The following is a 23,151-nucleotide window of genomic DNA, read 5'->3' as shown; positions in this document are numbered from 1 at the left end:
GCAGTTTCTAAAAATTAACTGAGTGGACATCAAAAAACTTGTGAGTGAGTGTGTGCACGCACTGCCAGCAGGGTCATGTCTTCAGCAAGCAAACCTAAGTGGGGGGATAAATGGGGTGGGAGAGGAGAGAAGCTTGTAACCCACACAGAGCTCCTTAACGGAATGGCAGGACAGAAATGTAACTAATACATAATGAAATAAGTTACCAGAGAGACCAATCCATTCCCTCTGGACATCAGGATAACAATGACTGATAGGTGTTCTCACAGTTCTCTCAATGAATCCAAAGGCACACGCAAAAAGGCACTTTCAAGGATCTGTGCACATCTGAACCTGAATGTCTTCCAGAAAAAATGCAAGATGGTTTAAAATAAAAAAATTATAGACAATTTAGGTCAGGGATTATAGGTATGGAAATATTTTAATTCACATTCTTGGAACCTTCCACACTGTTACATTACAAACATACGTAACTTACATGTTAGGTACCTCCATAGAAAGTTAATGTGGAACTTTTAGAAATCCTCAACTTGCAAAACTATTGGATTCAAAGCAGCCGAAAAACGGCTTCCCCACCTTAATACATCTTTCTATCTCAGCAGGGGTCCAGCTTCAGGACAGGGATGCACAGGCAGGAAAGCGTGGATGATGAGCTCTCAGTTTAAAGAGTATTTTGCACAGTGTTTCCTGAAGGTAGTTGTTTATTCCTTGCACGGTTGTTTCATGTGCTTGCCCAGATTTTCTCAGTGATAACTCTTCTCTCAACGGGGACAGTGAAAGGGCTTCTCCCCTGCGTGGGCTCTCTGGTGTGTCATGAGCTCACTATCAGTCCGTAGCCTCTTCCCACACTTGCTGAACTCTGGCCGTCGCTCTGTATGGACTTGCTCATGCCTCTGATGCAGCCTGTCCTGCCTGTAGCATTTCCCGCAGTAACTGCATTGGAAGGGCTTTCCCCATGTGAATTTGCTGATGGGACCGGAGGCTGCATTTGGGGGGAAACTTGCTCCCACATTCAGAGCAAGAGGAAGGTTTCTCCCCGTCATATGAACTCTCAAGTGCTTGTTGAGTGGGTTCCTGCAACGGACGCTGCTCCCACACTCGGTGCAGGTATATGGTCACTCGCACTGTGGATGGTCTGGTGAGACTTAAGTGTGGCCTTCTGCCAGAACGTTTTGTCACAGTAACTGCACTGGTAGAGCTGCTCTTGCAGGTGGAATCTCTGGTGGTGGTACTTCAGTGAGAACTGCTGGTGTTGCTATACCATCCAAATGGTTCTTTTACTGGGTCAGCGAGCCAAAGAACATCACCAGCAGAGAAGTTTTAAAAGGCTTTATTTGCTCTGCAGAAGCAAAGGTTCTGGTCGGCTATTGCCTAAATTCCAGAACCCCGAGCATCATTTACAACAGACTTTTATACTTTACAGATCATGTAGGCAAGTAATTACATGATGATTACATTATCTCACTTGTAGGTAAATAATAACAATAGAAATTGCTGAGGAGATTCCGATGATAATGGTTGAGCTACAGAGGAAGTCTCAGAGATAACAGTTGGGGCTAGAGAGGAAATTCCAGAGATAACCTTTAATTAAGTTCTTATCATATAGTGTGTTTTAAACCTCTCAGTATGAAATTGGTTTTCTGAGTATATCAGTGTGGCATTCCCCACATTTGGTGCACACAAAGGGCTTCTCCAGTGTGAAGCCTCTGATGGTCCTTCAGGCCTACCTGGGACTGGAATGTTTTCCCACAATCAGCACAGGGGTAAGGACCCAAGTGGATTTTCTGGTGGTTCCCGAGGACTCTCTTTGTAATAAAACTTTCCCCACACTCAGTATTCATATAGCTTCTCTCCTGTGTGGTGTTTCTGGTGCAGAGAGAGGTACACTCTCTGGCTGACCCTTTTCCCACACTCGGGACACCTGAAGGGCTTTTCCCCCGAGTGGACGATGGAGTGTGTGCAGAGATTTGCCTTCTGGCTGAACTGTTTCCCACAGTTCTTGCACTGAAAGGGCGTCTCTCCCGTATGGGTTCGCTCATAAGTGCTCCCTAGGCCTGCAGATTTCCCCACATGGCACTTGTAGGATCTTTCCCATTTTTCTGTGTGGATTCTGGTGTGAATTGTCAGATTTTGCCTCAAGTTGAAAGCTTCCCCACAATATGTGCATAACAGCAGCCCTGCTGGATCAGGCCCAAGGAGGCCCATCTAGTCCAGCTTCCTGTTTCACACATTAGCCCACCAGATGCCACTGGGAGCCTACAGCAGGAGTAGTTTCTCTGAAGTATTCTCTGAATAGTTTCTCTGGTTTCTGACACTTCACTGACTCAGGATCATTTTTCACTTTGCAGGTCATTTTTCAGTTTCTGGAGTAGATCCCTCCAGTTTCCAGGTTTCTATGGGCTATTTCCTCTCTGGTTCCTTCTCTGGCTCCTGGAACAGGGAGAAAGGGGGATACAAGATAACCACATTAAAGTAGCATTTTATTGCACTGATGCATGCAAAAGGGTCCAGTTAAGCACCACAAACATAGTATTAACTGAGGCAAAGCTGCTAAGCCCTCATTGCCAATATCCCTCCTCATAAAGACCCACAGGTAGCACTCAGCTGGCTGCATACTGGCCATTTCTCTGGCTCACCAGTTACTTACCCAAGGCGGCACATGGAGGGGATTCGTTCCTTCTCCTCTTCATGGGGCTCCTTCCCTTGCTCAAGTCAGGAAATAAGCCGTGGTTTTGTACCCACTAAACCTGTTAATGAAGAGAGTAAGCATTAATGGGTGTGGCAGCAGTCGTTATTTATTTATTTATTTATTTGCTAAGCAAGCAAACATATTTCTATACTGCTCCAAATTCACATCTCTGGACATTTTACAACAAACGTGACACATAGGCTAGGAAGCTGCCATATACTGAGTCAGACTATTGCTCTATGTAGTTCAGTATTGTCTTAACAGACTGGCAGCGGCTTCTCCAAGGTTGCAGGCAGGAATCTCTCTCAGCCCTATTTTGGTTCAATTAAAAAATCTTGTCCTATTTAAAAAAATAAAATCTTGTCCTATCTTGGAGATGCTGCCAGGGAGGGAACTTGGAACCCTCTGCTTTTCCCAGAGCGGCTCCATCCCCTAAGAGGGGAATATTTACAGTGCTCACGCATGTAGTCTCCCATTCAAATGCAACCAAGGTAGACCCTGCTTAGCTGGGGATGGGGACAAGTCATGTTCACTACCCCTAGACCAGCTCTCCTCAAATTAAACACAGGAATTAAAACATTAAAAAGTTTATAGATGAGCCACAGTGATCTAGCATGGGTGAATAAATAATTAAATAATGCATTACAACTGAACTCCTTAAGTAAAACTTTATGTTTAGAAAACTTTGCCCACTGAAAGTTGCACTGCTGTGCGGTTTTGAACGATACTCGTTAATTCCAGTTTACAGTGACTACAGAAAATCAGATCATCATCAGTATGGGGGTATAATAAAGTTCATTTTACTTTCCCCTCCACTTATCAACATATGATGCAGAATCACAATGTTGTAATATTTTAAAACAAACGAGAACACACCTTTGCACCTACCGCAAATTACTTGCTCTGGGATCAATGTGGCCCTATCCCAGGCTTGCTCAACTCCTGCCCTCCGGCAGATGTTGGTCTACTCTGCTCCCATAATCCTTGGCTATTGGCCACTGTCTGGGGATTATGGGAGTTGTAGTCCAAAAACAGCTAGGGAGGGCCAAAGTTGAGCAGGCCTGCTCTACATATTCATAAAAGAGACACTGCATAAAAGAGCTGGAGTGTAATAAAATCAAGAAAGCCCAGCCAACCTTCCTGATTTTAGGGTAAACATGGAGGCTGAGTTTTTGTTGGTTGGTTGGTTGGTTGGTTGGTTGGTTTTTAAAAGAAGGAATAGGCCCAGTTCTTAGCATCATGGAGACTGGGTGAGCTGGCCACCTCTACAGCAACAAGAAAGCCCACTGTCCCCTCTCACCAGCACTTCAGAGGAGATCAGAACCTAAGCTCAGCATCAGAAATCAAACCAGCCTTTTCAGTCTGAAACGTCTGGTCCTTGTTATACAGCTTCCTTGCCAAGAGTCTCCATGGCTCGTACTCTTCGTCTTACCCTCTTTATCAAGGGGTGGCTGGATTTCTGTGACACAGCTGGCTGGCCAGGAGTCCAACCCACATATCTTTTTGCTTGCTGATGAGGCTCTTGATGATATCTCTCTGTTATACCACAACCTGTCGCAACGTAGTACTCAAAATGTGTGTTGTTGCATCAATGTGTTGGGTTGCCATTAAAAAAAAAAGATCCATACTTGATTTTAGCTTTCAGTTCACTCACTACTTTTTCATACTGAGTCTTAATAGGGGTGATATGCTGAAGACATTTGATCAAGATAGTATTCTCTTGAGTCAACAAATTATTCTCATGAAAGGCATTAAACTCACTGCTTGAATAAAAGACCTATTCAAAGCTAACAACTCTTAATTTTAAAACATAATAGATTCACATTAAAAATATTTCAAAAGAACTTTTAGGGTTACTTTTGATTCCCCCCCCCCCTTAATGTGCCTTTTCTCATTATAGCTGGGGATGTTGACAGTTGTAGTCAACAATTGTTATTATTTACTACTACTTATTTGTTTATTATTTATCTATGTAAACTGCTTTGGACACTTTTGTTAAAAATGGTATATAAATATTTGTTGTTGTTACATACTGCTTTTCAACAAAAAGGTGTCAAAGTGGGTTACACAGAAAAATAACAATGAGAAAATGGTTTTCTTTCCCCAAAGGTCTCACAGACTCAAAAGAAACACAAGGTTGACACTGGCTGCACAAGGTCTGCCCTGGTTGCATTTGAATGGGAGACCACATGAGAGCACTGTCAGATATTTCCCTCAGAGAATGGAGCCGCTCTGGGAAGAGCAGAAGGTTTCAAGTTCCTTCCCTGGCTTCTCCAAGAAAGGGCTGAGAGAGACTCCTGCCTGCAACCTTGGAGAAGCCGCTGCCAGTCTCTGAAGACAATACTGAGCTAGATAGACCAAGAGTCTGACTTGGTATATGGAGGCTTCCTATGTTCCTATGACACCAGCAAAAGCCACTGGAGGGATGTTGGGCTAGGGTTGAACAGTAAGCATGACTTGTCCCCTTAGCTAAGCAGGGTCTGCCATGGTTGCATTTGAGTGGGAGACCAGAAGTGTCAGTACTGTAAGATATTCTCCTCAGGGGAGGAAGCTGCTCTGGGAAGAGCAGAAGGTCCCAAGTTCCCTCCCTGGCAGCATCATAGGAACATAGGAAACTGCCATATACTGAGTCAGACCATTGGTCTATCAAGCTCAGTATTGTCTTCACAGACTGGCAGCGGCTTCTCCAAGGTTGCAGGCAGGAATCTCTTTCAGCCCTATCTTGGAGAAGCCAGGGAGGGAACTTGAAACCTTCTGCTCTTCCCAGAGCGGCTTCATCCCCTGAGGGGAATATCTTGCAGTGCTCACATATCAAGTCTCCCATTCATATGCAACCAGGGCAGACCCTGCTTAGCTATGGGGACAAGTCAGGCTTGCTACCACAAGACCAGCTCTCCTCTCCTAAGATAGGACTGAGAGAGACTCCTGCATGAAAGTCTGGAGAAGCCGCTGCCAGTCTGGATAGGCAATACTGAGCTAGATGGACCAATGGTCTGACTCAGTATATGGCAGCTTCCTGTCTTCCTATATTCTTCCTATCCGGTGGGCATGGAAAGGGTGGTGCAGTGGCATTCATGTTGGGGAGGAGAGCAGGTCTTGTGGCAGCGAGTTCCCTCCCTGGCAGCATCTCCAAGAGAGGACTGAGAGAGATTCCTGCCTGCAACCTTGGAGAAGTCGCTGCCAGTCTGTGAAGACAATACTGCTAAGTGAGATGGACCAATGGTCTGACTCAGGATCTGGCAGTTTCCTATGTTCCTAAGATGCCAGCTGGCTCAGTTAGCAGGGGACAACGGGGGATCCAAGGCTGGGAATGTCTGTGTTCTAGAATTAAATAATTATGCATTGTCTTAATAAGTCCTCTTGAATCTACTGCCAATCAGTTTCAATGAGTAGCCATGTCCCCAAATACTAGTAAAACGATGGAGAAAAAAGTCTCTCTATCCACTTTCTCTACATCATGCATAATTTTTGTGAGTTCCAATCACTTAATTCAACAAGGGACCCTTTTTTCTAAACGAACAGGGACAGAGGAGGCTGCCACTATTACTCTAGCTGTAGTGAGAATACTTTATGCTAACACACAACGTTCCACATTAGCCTATTAAACAATTTCAAAACAAGCCTGAAATAATTATTTCCGACAACAGCAGAATTCTGTGTCATAGTAACTTGGGGGCAGAGCATATGCTTTGCATGCTTAAATCTGTGATTAATGAGTTAGTTATACATGTTAATTGTTCAGTTCTTCCATCCCAATGGGCCATAGGGATATGAGTACTTTCCCTGGTGTCCAGTTACAGTGAGAAGAAAAAGCTACTTCCTTCTGCTCTTTTTAAACATGCTGCCTATTCATTTCAGGAGAAGCCTCTTAGCTTTTTAAACATTACTTTGCAATATGTCGTTTATGGCAATTGCTTTTAAGTCCACTCAGTTTGAGAGGAGGAGGAGAGCTAGTCTTGTGGTAGCAAGCATGAATTGCCCCCTTTGCTAAGCAGGGTCCACCCTGGTTTGCAAATGGATGGCAGACTACATGTGTGAGCACTGTAAGATACTCCTCTTAGGGGATGGGGCCACTCTGAGAAAAGCATTTACATGCGGAAGGCTCCAAGTTCCCTCCCTGGCAGCATCTTCAAGGTAAGGCTGAGAGATTCTCCTACCTGTAACCTTGGAGAAGCCACTGCTAGTCTCTGCAGACAAAACTGAGCTAGATGGACCAGTGGTCTGACTCGGTATATGGCAGCTTTCTATATTCCTATGCGAGTTGCTGCATGGCTGTAATAAGTATCTTGAGGGTCATAGAGGAGACAGCTTGATTTCAACGTTTCTATAATGATGATGTGGATAGGAGGACTTATGTTGGGAGGGGACCACTGCCTAGGAGGCCTAACCTAGAGCCACAAGCAAGGATCTGGGGAGGAGATGGCAGTGTGGGTCTGAGGGGCTTGTTGGCCTCTGAAACAAGCAATAGCTCCAGCCAGAGTTGGCTACTACCCTACGTTAGATTAATCTAAGGGACATCTTTTTCAACAGCTCAGAAAGCATCTTATTATTTTTATTATTATTATTTCTTGTTTACACAGTCAGACTTGACTGGTTTGTTTTATCCAGACATCGAGTCCTTCTCAAGGACCTGGGATGGCTGAATTTTATTGTCAATGTTGTTGCTGTTGTTATAGAATATAGGCTGTTCCCAGTAAAGTTGCCTTTTGTAATTGGCTGATGGTGATTTCTGTGGCCCCTATGGTGTTGAGGTGCTCTTCAAGGTCTTTTGGAATTGCACCCAGGGCGCCAATTACCACTGGGATTATTTTGGTCTTCTTCTGCCACAGCCTTTCAATTTTAATTTGTAGATCTTTGTATTTTGTTATGTTTTTCTATTTCTTTTTCTTCTATTCTGCTATGCCCTGGTATTGCTATGTCGATTATTTTGACTTGTTTTTCTTTCTTCTCGACTACAGTTATATCTGGTTTATTGTGTGGCAGATGTTTGTCTGTTTATAGTCGGAAGTCCCATAATATTTTTGCATCTTCATTTTCTACCACTTTTTCAATTTTATGGTCCCACCAATTTTTGGCTACAGGTAGCTTGTATTTTTTGCAGATGTTCCAGTGTATCATCCCTGCTACCTTGTCATGCCTTTGTTTGTAGTCAGTCTGCACGATCTTTTTACAACAGCTGATTAGGTGGTCCACTGCTTCATCTGCTGCTTTGAAAAGGTGGCACTTGGTGTTTGTTGATTTTTCTACTTTTGCTCTTATTGTATTCGCTCTTAGTGCCCCTTCTTGTGCAGCCAGTATTAAACCCTCTATTTCTTTCTTCAAGTGCCATTCTTAAGCCATTGTCAGGTCTTGGTGATGTCTGATTTTCCACTTATATTGTGCAAATATTGACCATGCAGTGGCTTATTTTTCCATTTTTCTGCTCGGTTCTTGACTTGTTCTTTCTTGTAGGCCTGCTTTCTTTCTTTGGTGCTGAATAGTTTTGCGTTATTGACCATTTTAAGTGCATCTTCTTCACTGTCCTTGATATATTCTTCAAGGCCTCTTTTCTCCTCCTCTACTGTTTGATGGACTTGCAGCATTCCTCTTCCACCTGAGCTGCGAGGGAGGTATAGCCTATCTACTAGGGATGGGTCCGGACCGGTCCGGAGGCCATTCTAAAGGCCTCCAGACTGTCCGGACCGGTCTGGACCTGGCCGGTTCGGTTCGGATGGGGGGGTTCCTTTAAGGGCGGGGGAGGGTTTACTTACCCCTCCCGCTGCTTTCGCCCCTCCAGCACACGTATTGTATGTAGTAATTGGGATGGCAGGATATCTCCCTGCCGCTCCTTATCCCTCTTCAGTGCAAAAGGCTTCATGGAGCCTTTTGCGCATGCGCACGTCACGCGCATGCTTCACATCTCCCCGACATGCATGCGTGTGCCACGCATGCGCACATCGGGGAGATGTGAAGCTCGCGTGTGACGTGCACGTGCGCAAAAGGCTCCGTGAAGCCTTTTGCACTGAAGAGGGAGATGGGGCGGCAGGGAGGTATCCTGCCGCCCCAATTACTACATACAATACGCGCGCTGGAGGGGCGAAAGCGGAGGGAGGGGTAAGTAAACCCTCCCCCACCCTTAAAGGAACCCCCGACAAAGTGCCGGACCACAGCGCTGCGGTTCTGTGCACACCCCTACTATCTACATCACTGTAGGGGTGCAGAGCATGATTGATGGTCATGATTTTCCTGGTCTTACGATCTAGTGTCTGAATATACGGACAGTGTTTAGCAGTGATTCGATTTCTGACTGGGACTTTCCATACAACTTCAGACCGTCCATGTACAGCAGATGGTTGATTTGACTTGATGTTTTAGAAGTTTGGTATCCGAGGCCTGTTTTGTTTAGTATTTGTGAAAGTGGGGTCATGGTGATTACAAACAACAGAGGGGATAGTGAGTCCCCTTGGAAAATGCCTCTTCTAATGCTAACCTGTCCAAGTGTCTCTCCATTGATTAACTGTGTCCTCCACATGCTCATTGCTTTTTTTAATAAATATCTGAATGTTTTTGCTGACACCAGTTGTTTCTAAACATTTTAGTAACCATGTGTGAGGCAATGAATCGAAGGCTTTCTTGTAGTCAATCCATGCAAAACTTAGATTTGTTTTTCTTCTCTTGCAGTTTTCTAAAATCATTTTGTCAATCAGCAGCTGGTCTTTTGTGCCTCTGGTGTTCTGGCAATTTCCTTTCTGTTCAACTGGAAGCTGTTTGTTAGTTAATAAGTGTTGCATCACTTCATCTGCTATTATTCCAGTTAATAATTTGAACATGGTTGACAGACAGGTGATCTGTCTATAATTACTTGGAACTGCACCTTTTGCTGGGTCTTTCATGATGAGATGAGTTTTCCCAGTTGTTAGCCATTGTTCAATATCACCTCCTTGCAAAATGTGATTGAACTGTTTTGATAGTTATTTATGAAGGCTTATTAGGTGTTTAAGCCAAAAGCCATGCAGTTCATTGTCACCTGGTGCAGTCCAATTTTTAATTTTCTTTGCTCTTTCACTTATTAATTCTGGTGTTATTATTAGATCTTGCCTTTGTTGGTTACATTTTTGACCTCTTTCACCCAGCCTGCTTTTTTATTATAATCTATTGGATTGTTCCATAATTTCCCCCAGAATTGCACTGTTTCTTCTTTATTTGGTGTTTCTACGTTTCTTGCAGTTTCTCCTTCTATTTTTTGGTAGAAACATCTCTGATTTGACTGGAATTGGAGATTCTGCCTGTGTTGTGTAATTCTGGCTTCGTATCTGCTAATCTTCTTTGACACTGCTGTTATTTGCTGCTTTATTATTTCCAGGACTTCTCTAATTTTCCTTGAATTTAGGTGGTATTTTTGGATCAGATACTGTTTGGTGTTTTCATTCTTCAGCTTCTGGTCTTTCATATCTTTCAATTTACTAGCATCCGATCTAAGCCTGGCGATTTTATTTTCTAATCTAATCTTCCATTTAGGTGATGTACTGCTTTCTTTTTTTACAGGTCCACTGATCTTATATCTGAGCTCTTGTGTTGTTATTGTTGCTGCACTGTACATTAGTTGGTTTGTTTCTTGTAAATTATTGGTTGTTATTTCTGCAAGTGCAGCACTGACATCTGTTAATGCCTGAGCAAGTTGTTTTTTGGCAACTGTTTTTAGAGCTGGAAGTTGAACCCTGGTGGTTGTTTGGTTCATGTGCTCAGTTATTTTTTGCTTTAGTTCTTGTTGCTTTTCTGTTAAATGGCATTTGGGTTTTTGAGGTGAAGGCAAAGGGGAGGTTGCCTGGTTTTGATTTTGGAACAGTTCAGCAACAGTGGCATCCTCTATTTCCAACACCTCCTCCACCTGCACCTGAGCAACTTCTTCAATTGGTGGTAATTCTTCTTCCATATCTTGAGTCTGTGTTGCTCTTTGCAGTTCTTCCAGCTCAACTTCTGTGAATACTTTATTTCTTATTATGAATCTTCTCTGGTCTGCTAGCCTTTGTTCTGTTATTTCTGTATCTGGATGCTTCTCTTTCCAAATTTGGTACATTGTTTTTAAATAATCTCTTCTAGTTGGACTAGACTTTTAATAGCAGATCATTATTTCCTTGTTGGCATTTTTCGTATATTTTTTCCGGTTAAGCGATGTTTCTTCCAGTAACCTTGCAGTCTCCAGCCCTGGTTGCTCAACTGAAGATCCTGAGTCCTGTTGCCCACTTGCCACCAGATGTCCAGGGACTCCAGCACCTGGCACGGTCCTTGTTGACCCGGGCGATGACTGATCCGGTATAGATTTATTAAAGTTACGTCTCACCATATTGTTGATGGGAGAGGCACTTTTTGTCTGGCTCCTCTGGTGAGACCTGTCCAGTATGGTTGGACCTCTGGCATAGCTCTTACCTTCCTCAGAGCACACAAGCCCAACAACCATGCCAAGGTAGTGCCTCACTGGGTACTACCTTCTTGTTGTTGTTGTTGTCATTTCTTGTTTACACAGTCAGACAGGTGTTAATTATTGGTTTGTTTTATCCAGACATTGAGTCATTCTCAAGGACCTGGGATGGCTGAATTTTATTATCAGTATTGTTGCTATTATTATAGATATCACTGCAAAATATAGGCTGTTCCCAGTAAAGTTGTTTTTTGTAATTGGCTGATGGTGATTTCTGATGATGATGATATAGTATTATAATATTATAACTGCCTCTTAAGTGGTAATGGTCTATCCTTGAGAATGGAGTGCATTTATGAGGTTTTGTTATTGTTAATATTTCTGCTGCCGCCCCTTTGCTTTGCCCCTTTGCAGGGTGGGGGAAAGGGTGCAAGACCAAAGAGGAGAGATGCTCCTCCCCTGGATCCTGTCAGGGACGGAGACAACTTCAACTACAAAGCCCATCATCCCATCCTGAGGCGAGGACCCCCCTGGCAGCTCAGCGCAAAGGCGGTCTGGGGGAGCCCCTTCCTGCTTCACACGCAGCAGCCACCCTCCAGCAGTGGGCTCTTGTACTGCGCGGATTCATTTTACTAAGGAAGGGGTGCCAGCTTCCAAGTTTCACACGGCCCTGCATCAGGCAGAAAAACTTCAAGTACACTCTTCCTCCAGACATCTAGACCACTGCCATCCCTTAAGGCAGGGGTCCCAGCTTCTTGCGACTCCAGATGCTGTTGGACTACAACTCCCATCATTCATAGCCACAATGGCCAAAGCTGATGGTGGGCATTGCATTCTTGTGCTCCATCATCTAGGGACCCACGTTTGAGCGCTTCTGCAGTAGGATGACTGAACCCACAGTCCTTTCACACAAGAATCCGTTCCCGATTTCCGTGCAGTGGAAATTCAAGTTCCGCATAAGACAGAGCGAACAAATTTGCCAAGGAGCAACTTCCTACAAATGGGCCTCATCCATATTCCAAGGTTCCTTCTTGCAGCTTCCCCAAGATACACCCGGTTCCTGCATTTCACTGTGTGAGGCAGAAGAGGGGGGTGGGTTGGGGAGGCAGGCCTGGCGCTCCCTCCCCACTCAAGGAGGGAGTGGGGTGGGAAGGAGCAGGCGCTCATGTCTCTTTGGCACCTAGAGGAGGCCTACTCCATCCTTTCAGAACCACAAATTGGTTTACATTTTCACCCCTTGGCGATGCAGGCAGAGCTAGCTCTTGGAACTGGAGTTTACCTTTCGATTGCAGTAATGTGGTCTCACTGCTGCTCATGGGCAGTAAAACACAAGAGCAGGCAGGCAGGCATCCCCTTGAGGAGGAGAATCCAGATGGAGACAAGAGGTGGCAGCAGCACGAAAGACAGCAAGGACCGGAGAGTCCCCATTTGTGGACTTTGGAGCAGGTCTGTGCAGTTATATAGCTGAAGTGGGGTGTGTGTGTGGGGGGGGGAGCAGCTGTCGACCTTGTCAGTGATGAAGACTGCAAGTTTTACTTCTGCCACCCCCTGCACAATATCTGGTCTTGTGATAGCAAGCATGCCTTGACCCCTTAGCTAAGCAGGGTCCTCCCTGGTTGCATTTGAATGGGAGACTAGAAGTGTGAGCACTGTCAGATGTTCCCCTCAGGGGATGGAGCCACCACTCTGGGAAGAGCAGAAGGGTCCAAGTTCCCGCCCTGGCATCATCTCCAAGATAGGGCTGAGAGAGATTCCTGCCTGCAACCTTGGAGAAGCCGCTGCCAGTAGGTGTAAATACTGAGCTAGGTGGACCTATGGTCCGAATCAGTATATGGCAGCTTCCTATGTCCCTATGAGGTGGAGGCCCCAATTTCTGCCTCATGAAGGGGCTAGGCTAGCCTCCGGCAGGAGCAGGGCCTTCTCTGGAGCCATCTCAGGAACACAGAGCTCTACCCAAGAGTTCTGTGCAGCCCCCTCCCTGATAATTGTCTGAAAACAGACGCCACCTCCCACACCTGCCTTTCGTCTTGAAAACTGCCTCTTGCCCTTCTAGGTTGCTGTTTATTTTGATTGCTTTGTCTTTACTGGATACTTTACGGGCTTGTTTGTCATTTGTGAAGTTCATTTCAAATTAAATACAAACAAATGGTTATGGTATTTATTTATTTATTGAGCGCATTTTAATACCGCTGTCATTTTCAAAGCCAGTCTCCTTAGCTGATGGGCGCTGAGGACCCGTTCTCATCTGTGGGACCAGAGGGCCATCACAGGGAGATTGCAGAAAAGCTGCTGCCAGTCTCACTTCCAAGGGCCCAAAGGTCTGAAAGAATGCCCACTGGAAGTGAAAAGGTGCCCCTCTCTCACTCTTTTAAAGAAAATTCATATTTTATTGAATGCATTTCCCCCCAGTTTAGGCAGCAACACTACATCAAAGAAAAGGAAACCACACAAACTCTCAGAGGGGTAATAAAATAGGGGAAAGGGAAGTTTGCGATATCTAGAATTTCCTCTTTTTTGGATGGGAAAAATGTTGAGGGAGGAGTAGGGAGGTGGGCAGAAAGGAGGGGGCTCAAGGTCAGGGGGGCATGGGGGACGGGGAAAGGCTACAGCACCATCTCACATCAGCTTTCAACTAACTTGGTTTTCAAACCAGTTTTAGAAATCAACATGACACAGCATTGTGTGTTCTGAGGAGGGGAAGGGGAATGCAAGTTTGCAGGGAAATCAGAAGGGTTACATTCATTTGAGCATCAGAGCGAGTATGCCCTGTAACAGGGATTCCCAGATGATGACTACAACTCCCACAATCCCCAGCTGCAACGGCAATGGGAGGTGTAGTCTACAACATCTGGGAACCCCTGTTTCAGGAAACACTGAATGCAGAGTCGAACTTGGTTCTACAATTTAGCCTCAAGAATCAGAATGGACCCGTGTGCAGCACAATCATGAGAGAGAGAAGGGCACACAAGGCAATTCACAATTGGCATCTGGGGTGCTACATCTTACTGTGAAAAAAGCAAGACCTTAAGCAGCCCCACTTCTCCCCACAAATCGATCCTTTTTCTCTAGCAGGTTGCTGGGTGGGGGTGGGGGAGAGGGAAGATGCATTTTACTCAGAAAAGGTTTCATTATTTTTGAAACCTGCAAGCAGAAAACTCACAGCAGGGAGAAGGATTAGAATTTCTGTCCCTGCTGTGCTAATACTCTGCTTGCAGGGAGGATCTTTACTTGGCATGAGGAAGCATCGCCAGCCTCAAGTGTTACAGTCCATTCTGCCACCTCCGAGACCAGGCATCATTCCAGTGGCAGAGGGAGAACGCCAGCGACCCCTGTCCAGCCCCCTGCCGCCTTGGTTGGGTCTGCCAACTGGGCCCTGTGGCCCCATTTGCAAGTAAATAGTGAGTTAAAGCCAGCACCACGGCTGCCGGAGCGCCTAAAAGAAGGGAGACGTGTTCCTGGCCGGCAGGGTTGCTGTATTCTGGCTTTCCAAATCCAGGCGCCTAATTTGCATACTATGTAAACTGGATTGAAAATAATTTTTGAGCAGAATAGTGACTTCACGTTTTGCTCCATAACTCTTCTTCTACAAGAGATAGAGCTTAGCTTAAGAAGAAGAAGAAGAAGAAGAAGAAGAAGAAGAAGAAGAAGAAGAAGAAGAAGAAGAAGAAGAAGAAGAAGAAGAAATCTGAGAGAATCTGGGTGGGCTAAGCAATCTGAGTGGATGCTTAAATTCCAGATAAAACCCGGAATTGGGGGGGGGGGCAGGGCAACTACTGGCCAGGCTGGGAGCCCAGTGCTGGCTGAAGTTGCTCAAAAGTGGCCCTGTTTGCAGGTGCACCAATGCCCCCTGCGCGCCTGACATCAGATGCAGGAGTGTGGCCCCTGAGCATGGTCTGGGTTCTTTGTGGGGGGGGAACCCCCGCTCAAAGTGTCTCCGCCGCTGCCTCATATGTTAAATGGGAACCGTAGTGTCCTTCCTCACAACAGTGGGGTGTGTTGCTGATGAGACACCCAGCAACACTGTTAAGTGCTACCCAGAGGCTAAATAATTCACTGGGCAGAGCAACCCTGATGCAAGGGAAAAAGGACGTCCAGCGGATGGATAATAGCTTTAAGCCCCCGCCCCCCGACCCACTCCCAAAACAAGGCCTATAGGGGAGTAACCCAGACCTTGCTAATCAGAGAGTGTATTCTCTGTATGGATTCACTGCACTGAGATAACTCACCCCTTGGACTTCAATGTTCTTGACCACTAATGTAGATTAAAATAAATCCCAGAGGATGTCCGCTGGGTTAGGGTTATTCTGTCCACCACAGTTGGGACCATCTCCTTTGCACCTTTACTTTACAAAAATATCTTCACAATGCTATCACCAGCGGTGGTTTTTGACGTGCTGGGATAGATGGAGCAGGGGTGTTCACACAATCGGTATTGTCAACTGGAACTAGGACCAGTCTTTTAAGTGCACTTGGGAAGAGGGGGTTACTGTTATCCATTTGCTACCTGGTTTGTGTGAACAAGACAGACAGAAGTACAGTATTTTGAATACGTCTATACCACTTTTCAACAAATAAGTTTTCAAAGTGGCTTACATAGAAAAAGAAATAAAACAAGAGTTCCCTGTCCCAAAGGGGCTCACAACCTAAAAAACGAAACCAAAAAAAGACAAGAAGGGAGGCCCCAGCAGCTGGGAGAGACACCATGTTGGGCTGAACAGTCAGGATTAAAGGCAGGGAACTAACCCAATCTCGCAAACCCAAGTCCACACAAATTACCCTCCTGCTCACACAGAGATCTACGCACGGTCATGCCACTGCACTCAGAGGGGATTTCTTCCGAGTAAACATGCACAGGGTTGCCAAAGTGGCTTGTCATAATGAGCAGGGGTGTGTGTGTGTGTGTGTGTGTGTGTGTGTGTGTGTGTAGCCAAACGAGGCACAGTTGCCTCTGCTTTCCAGAGCTCCGTTTGCTCCTCTCTCTTCTACCTTGGCAGGCAGCCATTCATCAGGTAGAGAGCTGTGTGGGTAACCATGCAGCTCTACCCCACGAATGGCCAGCCTCCAGGGTGGGAGAGAGAGGTGCAAACAGAGCTCTGGGAAGCAGAGGCAGCCATGCCTCCTTTGGCTACCCCCACCTCTGCCGAATGCAACAAACCCCTCTTGCAGGAAGGGTTGCTCTGCAACTCTCTTCCGATTCACAGATTCATCCCTGTCCTACAGCCCCCATTACAGGCAGCTGGACAAGCAGCGACTTGCAAACCTGGATAAATGTCTGTTCAGAGATCCTGCAAGTTTGCCCAAGAGAAGTTCTTTGGATAATGTAGACAGTGGTCGGTCTGACCCTGACTTAGGGCAAAGCAGGGGACCATGGCAACTTTGAGAGGGGGCAAATTTCTAATCACGGATTGAATTGGGGGCGGGGGGCATGCCACCTCTCTTAGAAGGACATGCATGGAAAGGACCAAGTTCCAAGCATAATTTTAAAGGCTCATAAACTAGAATGGGTTTTCTGGGGCAAGGTTCTTGGGGCTCCACTCGCTTTCTTCCTATTGCTGGATCAGGCCAAAGGTCTACTCCTGCCCCCAGCAGCATACAGCCAGGTGCCCTTTGGAAGCTCACGAGGAGAGTGTGAAAGTGATGACCTGTTTCGTCCCGAGCAGCTGGTAAAAAGAGGCCCACAGTTTCTGAAAGTGGAGGAGGTCCCACTGTGATGCTAACGGCTATGCTTCCATCCTCCAGGGCTGTGACCTCTCAGATTGCAGCCATCGCTGCATCCAACAGCAATAAAGATCTTTTTTGTTTTCGTTTTGCCCAGGACATCTTCCATGGAGGACAGTGATAAGGCATAAGTCTCTGCAACAGGTTATCAAGGACTACTGAGCAGTGTCCTGCTACATCCAGAGTTCAAAGTCAAAAATGGCGACATGGTAGCCACAGAAAAAGAAAACACCAAAAAACTGAGATATTTGGAGCAATGTGTGTTTTAGGATGCAAGCTTTCATGTTACACAGAAATCTTCTTCAAGCTTCGTCTTCCTGGGGAAGAAAAGGAGGATAGAAGGGGGAAATCTCCCCTATAAACATATGCTTTTATAGCAGGACTTAAAAAAAAAAAAATTCAGAGGTCTCTTTTCTTCAGCACATGGCCAGAGGAAGATTTCTGTGTAATCTGAAAGCTTGCACTTCAAAACATTCCATACCGAAGGTATTGCTCACAAGGTTTCCCTTAATAGCGCCCCCAGATTCTCATGTATGGCTCCTCCGATGCATTGTAAGGTATTTTGCCTGTGTGAACTTCCTGTCGCAATCCGTGCACGCAAAGGCTCTTCTCACAGCCGGTGGGCCTGGCTGGGTCGCCCCAGGAGGCCTCTTGCTTGCACTTGTCCCTCTGCTGATGGGCTTTGGCTCCAGCAGAGGCTTTGGGGGCTGGACAGGAAGAGGCAGGCTGTGGCTGGGCGTGGTGGAGCCAGATGCCAGCTTCAGCACCTTCTCCGTCTCCTCGTGGGTTTTGAGGTGGGCCTCCATGATCTTCCCGTCCCGGAAGCGCTTCTCGCACCTGGGGCACGGGTAGGGCTTCTCCGCCATCTCGCGGGCCCTCTTCAGGGCCAGGGCTTTGCTGTCGCCGGCCTCGATGAGGTGCTGCTCTCCGCGGTGAACTCTCTGGTGGCTCTTGAGATGCTGCAGCTGGCTGCAGGTCTTGCCGCAGAGCAGGCAGCGGTAAGGCCGCTCCCCAGTGTGCATGCGCTTGTGGATGGTCAGTGTGGCCTGGTTGCGGAAGGTCTTCCCGCACTCGGCGCAGCCGTAGGGCCGCTCGCCCGTGTGGACGCGCAGGTGGCTGATCAGCGGCTGCTTCTGGGCGTAGCGCTTGCCGCAGGTGGTGCAGACAAAGGGCTTCTCGCCGGTGTGCACCCGCTGGTGGCTCTCCACGTGGTGCTTCTGGCTGAAGCGCTTGCCACACTGCGGGCAGGCGTGCGGCCTCTCCCCGACGTGCACCTTCATGTGGGCCACCAGGATCTGCTTGAGCCGGAAGCTGCGCCCGCACTCCAGGCAGGAGAAGGGCCTCTCGGTCGAGTGGGTCCCTTGGTGCTTCCGCAGGTCCTGCTTCTTGCTGAAGCTCTTCCCGCACTGCGGGCAAGTGTGCGGCTTCTTGGGGCCTGGGGCCGCCCCCAGCTGGCGCAGCAGCTGCAGCTTGGCCGTGAGGCACTTCTGGCTCTTGGGGAGGGGGCTGCTGCCGGGGGCCTCCTTCTGGCGCAGGTGCGTCTTGAGGTGCCGCGTCAGGTCCCCTCGGGAGGGGAAGGCCTTGGGGCACAGGTGGCACGCGAAGGGGCGCTCCCCCGTGTGGGTCCGGATGTGGATGGTCATGGCCACATTGCTCAGGAAGCTCTTGCCACACTCGGGGCACTTGGGCGGGTTCATCTTCAGGGTCACCCGCGGCAGAGCCCCTTCCTCGGGCTGGGGCGGGGCCGTCTTCGGCCGGGTCACCGGCTTCTCCGCCCTGGCAGGGCAGACCTTGCTCCTCCGCTCGCGCCGGGCTGGGCCTGCCCTCTCGCCTTCTCCCTCCTCCTCCTCCATCCTGATTCCATCTCCTGCTGGGAAGAGAGGAAAAGAGATTCCCACCGTCACGGACTGGGACTGAGCCCCCCTTGGCACTTGTGGCTTGTTCGGGGGTTTTGCGTACTCCTCCGTGCACATGATCCCTACCAAGAAACATCATGTCCCACTGCCAAAACAGGATACATTCCACAGAAAGCTCAAATGTTTTAAATGGGGGGGGGGAGGATGCACCACCCAGATCCAAAAAGTGGGGATAGAAGAGGCTTTCTGCCAAAGAAGAGGCTTTCTGCCACATCTCTCGGTCTGGGCCAGAGGCTTCCCGAGAGATGGTGGGAAGCCATCTCTGCCCTGGGCTGCCTATCCTCCTCCCCCCAGACCTTCAGCAGAGACCCACAAAGCGACTCACCCAGCCAGGGGCTCAGAGGCCTCTTCTTCTGGGGGGGCTCTGGGGGCTCTTCCATGCAGGGCTCCTCCTCGCGCTCTATCTTGCAGATGACTTCTGGCTTGGTGGGCAGACGGCCTGTCACGGGAGCAGAGGACAGTACAGAGCACCTTCCTTATCCTCGTCCAACAACCACAGGGTTGGTAGGGTGGACAAAGGACCTCCCCACACACTGTCTTAGCAACTGTCTTTCACTTGCTGACCACCAAAGGACACGTGGGATGAGAACGGGTCGGTGGCATCCACCCGTGATGGCTGTTTAGTGAGCCACGCCTCCATTTGTGGGCCCCTGCTCATGGTGCTCTCCCCCCAGACTCTCAGACACAGTCCAAACCTCCAAGAGACGGACTGGAGAGATCCTTACCCAGCGAGGCGATCACCTCGTAGTTCTCCACCATCACGGCCCGGTACAGGTCCCTCTGCCATTCCGCTAGCTCTGCCCACTCAGCTGGCGAGAAATAGACCGCCACGTCCTCAAACATCACCTGTGTCAACGATAAAGCAAGCCCCGAATGTATCCCTGGATATCTCCGGTCCTCCCCCAGGTAAACTGCATCCCCGAAAGTGGACTCTCCTCCTCACCAGCCCGTTCCAGCTTTTAGGAAGGAAGAGTGTCCTCCAAGTTGGTTGGGAACAACCAGCCTGGCGGGGGGAAGAGAGGCATTCAGAAGGGTGGGAAGTGTTTGGCTCAAAAGCAAAGCACACCCCGAGACAGCTGTCCATGCATTGGGAGCACAGCCTGGACTACGTTCCAAGATTTGCTCTCTTGCACAGAACACGACTGTCATTTGACAAGGGCTGAAAATCCATGCCTTGTGCCTGGAAATCCTGCTCACTGCCCCTTTGGCTCAAGAGGTTTCACCGGCCAGCACATTCCTAGGAGAGGAGAGCTGGTCTTGCGGTAGTAAACATGACTTGTCCCCTTAGCTAAGCAGGGTCTGCCCTGGTTGCATATGAAAGGGAGACTAGAAGTGTGAGCACTGAGAGATCTTCCCCTCAGGGGATGGAGTGGCTCTGGGAAGAGCAGAAGGTTCCAGGTTCCTTCCCTGGCAGCATCTCCAAGCTAGGGCTGAGAGAGATTCCTGCCTGCAACCTTGGAGAAGCCGCTGCCAGTCTGTGAAGACAATACTGAGCTAGACAGACCAATGCTCTGACTCAGTATATGGCAGCTTCCTATGTACCTTAACATTCCCAGGACGTAGAAGGTTGCTCCTTCAAGAGAGCAGAAGCAGAGATTTGGGGGGTGCTCAGAAGATGTGGTGTGATTGTAGAAGCACAGAATCTACACAGGCCCAGAGTACTGTGCTGTGAGGCAAGGATTGCCCAACCTCAGGTCACCAGATGTCAAACTACGACACCCATTATCCCCTGCCACAGTGGCCTTTAGCAACTGTGTCTGGGGATGATGGGTGTTGTACTCCAGCCCCTGGTCTGAGGAGCAGAGAGCAGCACATCGGGAGCCACCAGCTGCCATTCGAGAAGCCTGTGCAGGTGGCTCACTTGGGCTGTTCACGGACAGGCGTCACTAACAGTTGTTGGGCAACCCAGAACATGGGACGCCCAGGTCTCACCCCAAAGTGAGAAAACAACCTGCTAGCTAAGAAGTGTAGAAAGCGACTGCCAGAGCCCAGGGCTGGTGGTGGACAGATCCATGCAGATGAGTGCCAAAGGGATGGCGAGGACTGAGGAGGAACCTCCAGGCAGGGCCTCTCTCACTTGTTCTGCCTTTGCTCCCCTTTGGCAAAGGAGGCCATGAATTGTGGCCCACCAGCATTCAAAGAGACATGGTCAAAAGGGTTCCCGGAGAAATACACCAGCCGGCATTTGCAATGGCAGACAGAAAAGCACACCTGGTTGGTCAAACAGCGGTGAAGGGAATAGGAGGAGGCTCCCTCTGGCCAGCACAACCAGCCCCTCATGTGCGATTCTTCTCCATTCAAGAATTCTGGCAAGTTACCCCAAAATGTGGAGGATTACATGTCATCATTGTTTCTGGTTGATGCGTGGAGATATAAATATCCTTTAGAAAAGGAATATACTTATTTTTCAAGACCTCATAAAACATAAGAATAGACATGTAGTGGATGTCAAAGTCAGTATTACCTAAATTGTCAGGAGTGGAAGTGGCACCATTAACTTATGCAGATCATAATCCATTAAGTGTAAATGTAAAAAGGGGAAAGATAACCCCAAGAAGATGGCGACTTAACAATCTTCTATTATTACAAGAGGATATCAAACAGAAGTGTCAAACAGAATTAAAGAGCTTCTTCCAAATCAATATGACATCGGATGTATCCTTATTTACAGTGTGGGAATCTAGCAAAGCTTTCATCTCGATGGCCTCAAATAGAAAGAAAGCCTTACAGAAGCAGAAAGAGATACTGACAAATGAATTACAGCAGCTTAAATCAAGGCACAAGCAAAACACGTCAGTAGACATATTACAAAAAATAAAGGAGTCTCATAAACAAATAGATCTTATCAAAGCAAAAGAGACTTATAAGAAAATAAATTTTACTAAGCAGAAATATTTTGAGAAGGGCAATAAACCTGATAAGTTAATGGCAGACCAATTGAGAAAAGAGTAGGAGAAGAGAATTATTACTTCAATCTGGAATGGTAAAGAGTTTGTCACGACAGCAGATAGGATAGCAGACCAGTTTGTTAAATATTATACCTAATTATACAAGAAGAAAATGCCAGATTTGGAGAAGATTACACGGTATTTAGATCATTCACAAGTTTTAGAGTTTACAGATCAGCAGAGAGAGATACTTAATAATCCAATTTCAGAGGAAGAGACAAAAGAGGTGATACAGAAGTTAATACTGAATAAATCTCCAGGGCCAGATGGTTTTTCTGCAGTTTATTATAAGACATTTCAAGAAATTCTAATTTAACCACTGACCCAGATGATGAACGAAATACAACATTGCCATACTGTGCCTTCTTCATGGCAGGAGGCTTTGATTTATAAAGAAGGGAATGATCCAACTCGTCCAGAATCATATATAGAACTATCTCATTGCTGAATGTGGATTACAAGCTTTTTATGGCTATTTTGGCAAACAGATTAAAGAAATTTTTAAGACATAATCGATGCAGATCAGACTGGATTTGTCCCGAAGAGATATGTGAAAGACAATATAAGATATATTCTGAATGCTATTGATAACATCAGCCTGGAAAACAGGAAGGCAGTGATGATTTTCCTTGATGTGGAGAAAGCCTTTGACAATTTAGAATGGCCATTCATGCTTATGGTGTTGAAAAAGATGAATTGTGGGCCAAATTTCCTCTCATGGATTTAAAGTATTTATCAGGAACAAACAGCGAAGATAATAGTAAACAGGACAATATCTAAAACATGTTTCATTATGAAAGGGACAAGACAGGGTTGTACATTCTCTCCTTTATTGTTCATCTTGGCTCTTGAGCCATTAGCAAGGAAGATTCGTCAAGAGAATAAAATATCCGGAATTAAAATGGCCAGGCAAGAACATAAAATAAAATTATATGCAGACGACGTGGTGCTCGCAATTACTCAGCCAAAGGATTAACTAGACTTGATAATGGAATATATACATCAGTATAGTATGGTTCAGGATACAGGATTAATCATTAAGACATATAAATTCTTTTATTTAGGCCTATAAAAGGCCTAGAATTACATTTAAGCATAGGTGGAACTTGGGGGGGGGGCAGGCAGAGCACGTGCCCTAGGTGCCACTGAGGTGGGGACGAGACGCCAGTCCCTGCCACCCCCACCCCATTGCCCACCTGCCCAGCCCCAGGCCCCTCAGCCACTTGCCTCCAGCTCCGGCCTAGGATCGGCAATGAGGCCTAGATTGGAGCAGCCTGCAAACTGCAGAGCTCTTCTCTCCCTGGTGCTTCTCAGCTGATCGGCGGGTGGGCGGGGCTTCCAGAGAGGCCTCCTCCCAGTAGGCCTCCCTGAAGCCTGAACTCGGCAGGCCCGAAGGGAGGCAGAAAGGAGGCTGGCAGAGCTCCCTGCAGCAGACCAGACCATCCAGCACAGCTTTTGCCAGGTAGGCAGTGAATTCCTTTT

General features: G+C 47.3%; 1 protein-coding gene across 3 annotated transcripts in view; it reads right to left on the bottom strand.

The window, feature by feature from the left end:
* Positions 1-395: 395 nt before the first annotated feature.
* Positions 396-23,151, bottom strand: part of LOC128331750 (zinc finger protein 501-like) — a 39,657-nt gene continuing 16,901 nt past the window's right edge. Inside the window, exons 2-6 of one of the 3 annotated variants that reach the window (XM_053265560.1) lie at positions 19,447-19,567; positions 19,047-19,160; positions 17,643-18,675; positions 2,648-2,747; positions 396-2,430 (exon numbers count right to left, since the gene is read on the bottom strand). In XM_053265560.1, coding sequence (XP_053121535.1) covers positions 2,708-2,747; positions 17,643-18,675; positions 19,047-19,160; positions 19,447-19,567 — 1,308 coding nt within the window. In that variant the 3' untranslated portion in view covers positions 396-2,430; positions 2,648-2,707. The remainder of the gene's footprint in view (positions 2,431-2,647; positions 2,748-17,642; positions 18,676-19,046; positions 19,161-19,446; positions 19,568-23,151) is intronic. The other 2 variants (XM_053265561.1, XM_053265562.1) reach the window with 2 other exon arrangements.

This window comes from Hemicordylus capensis, chromosome 6, assembly GCF_027244095.1.
Source record: "Hemicordylus capensis ecotype Gifberg chromosome 6, rHemCap1.1.pri, whole genome shotgun sequence".
NCBI classification, from domain to species: Eukaryota; Metazoa; Chordata; class Lepidosauria; order Squamata; family Cordylidae; genus Hemicordylus; species Hemicordylus capensis.
This window is presented reverse-complemented; position numbering and strand designations above follow the sequence as displayed.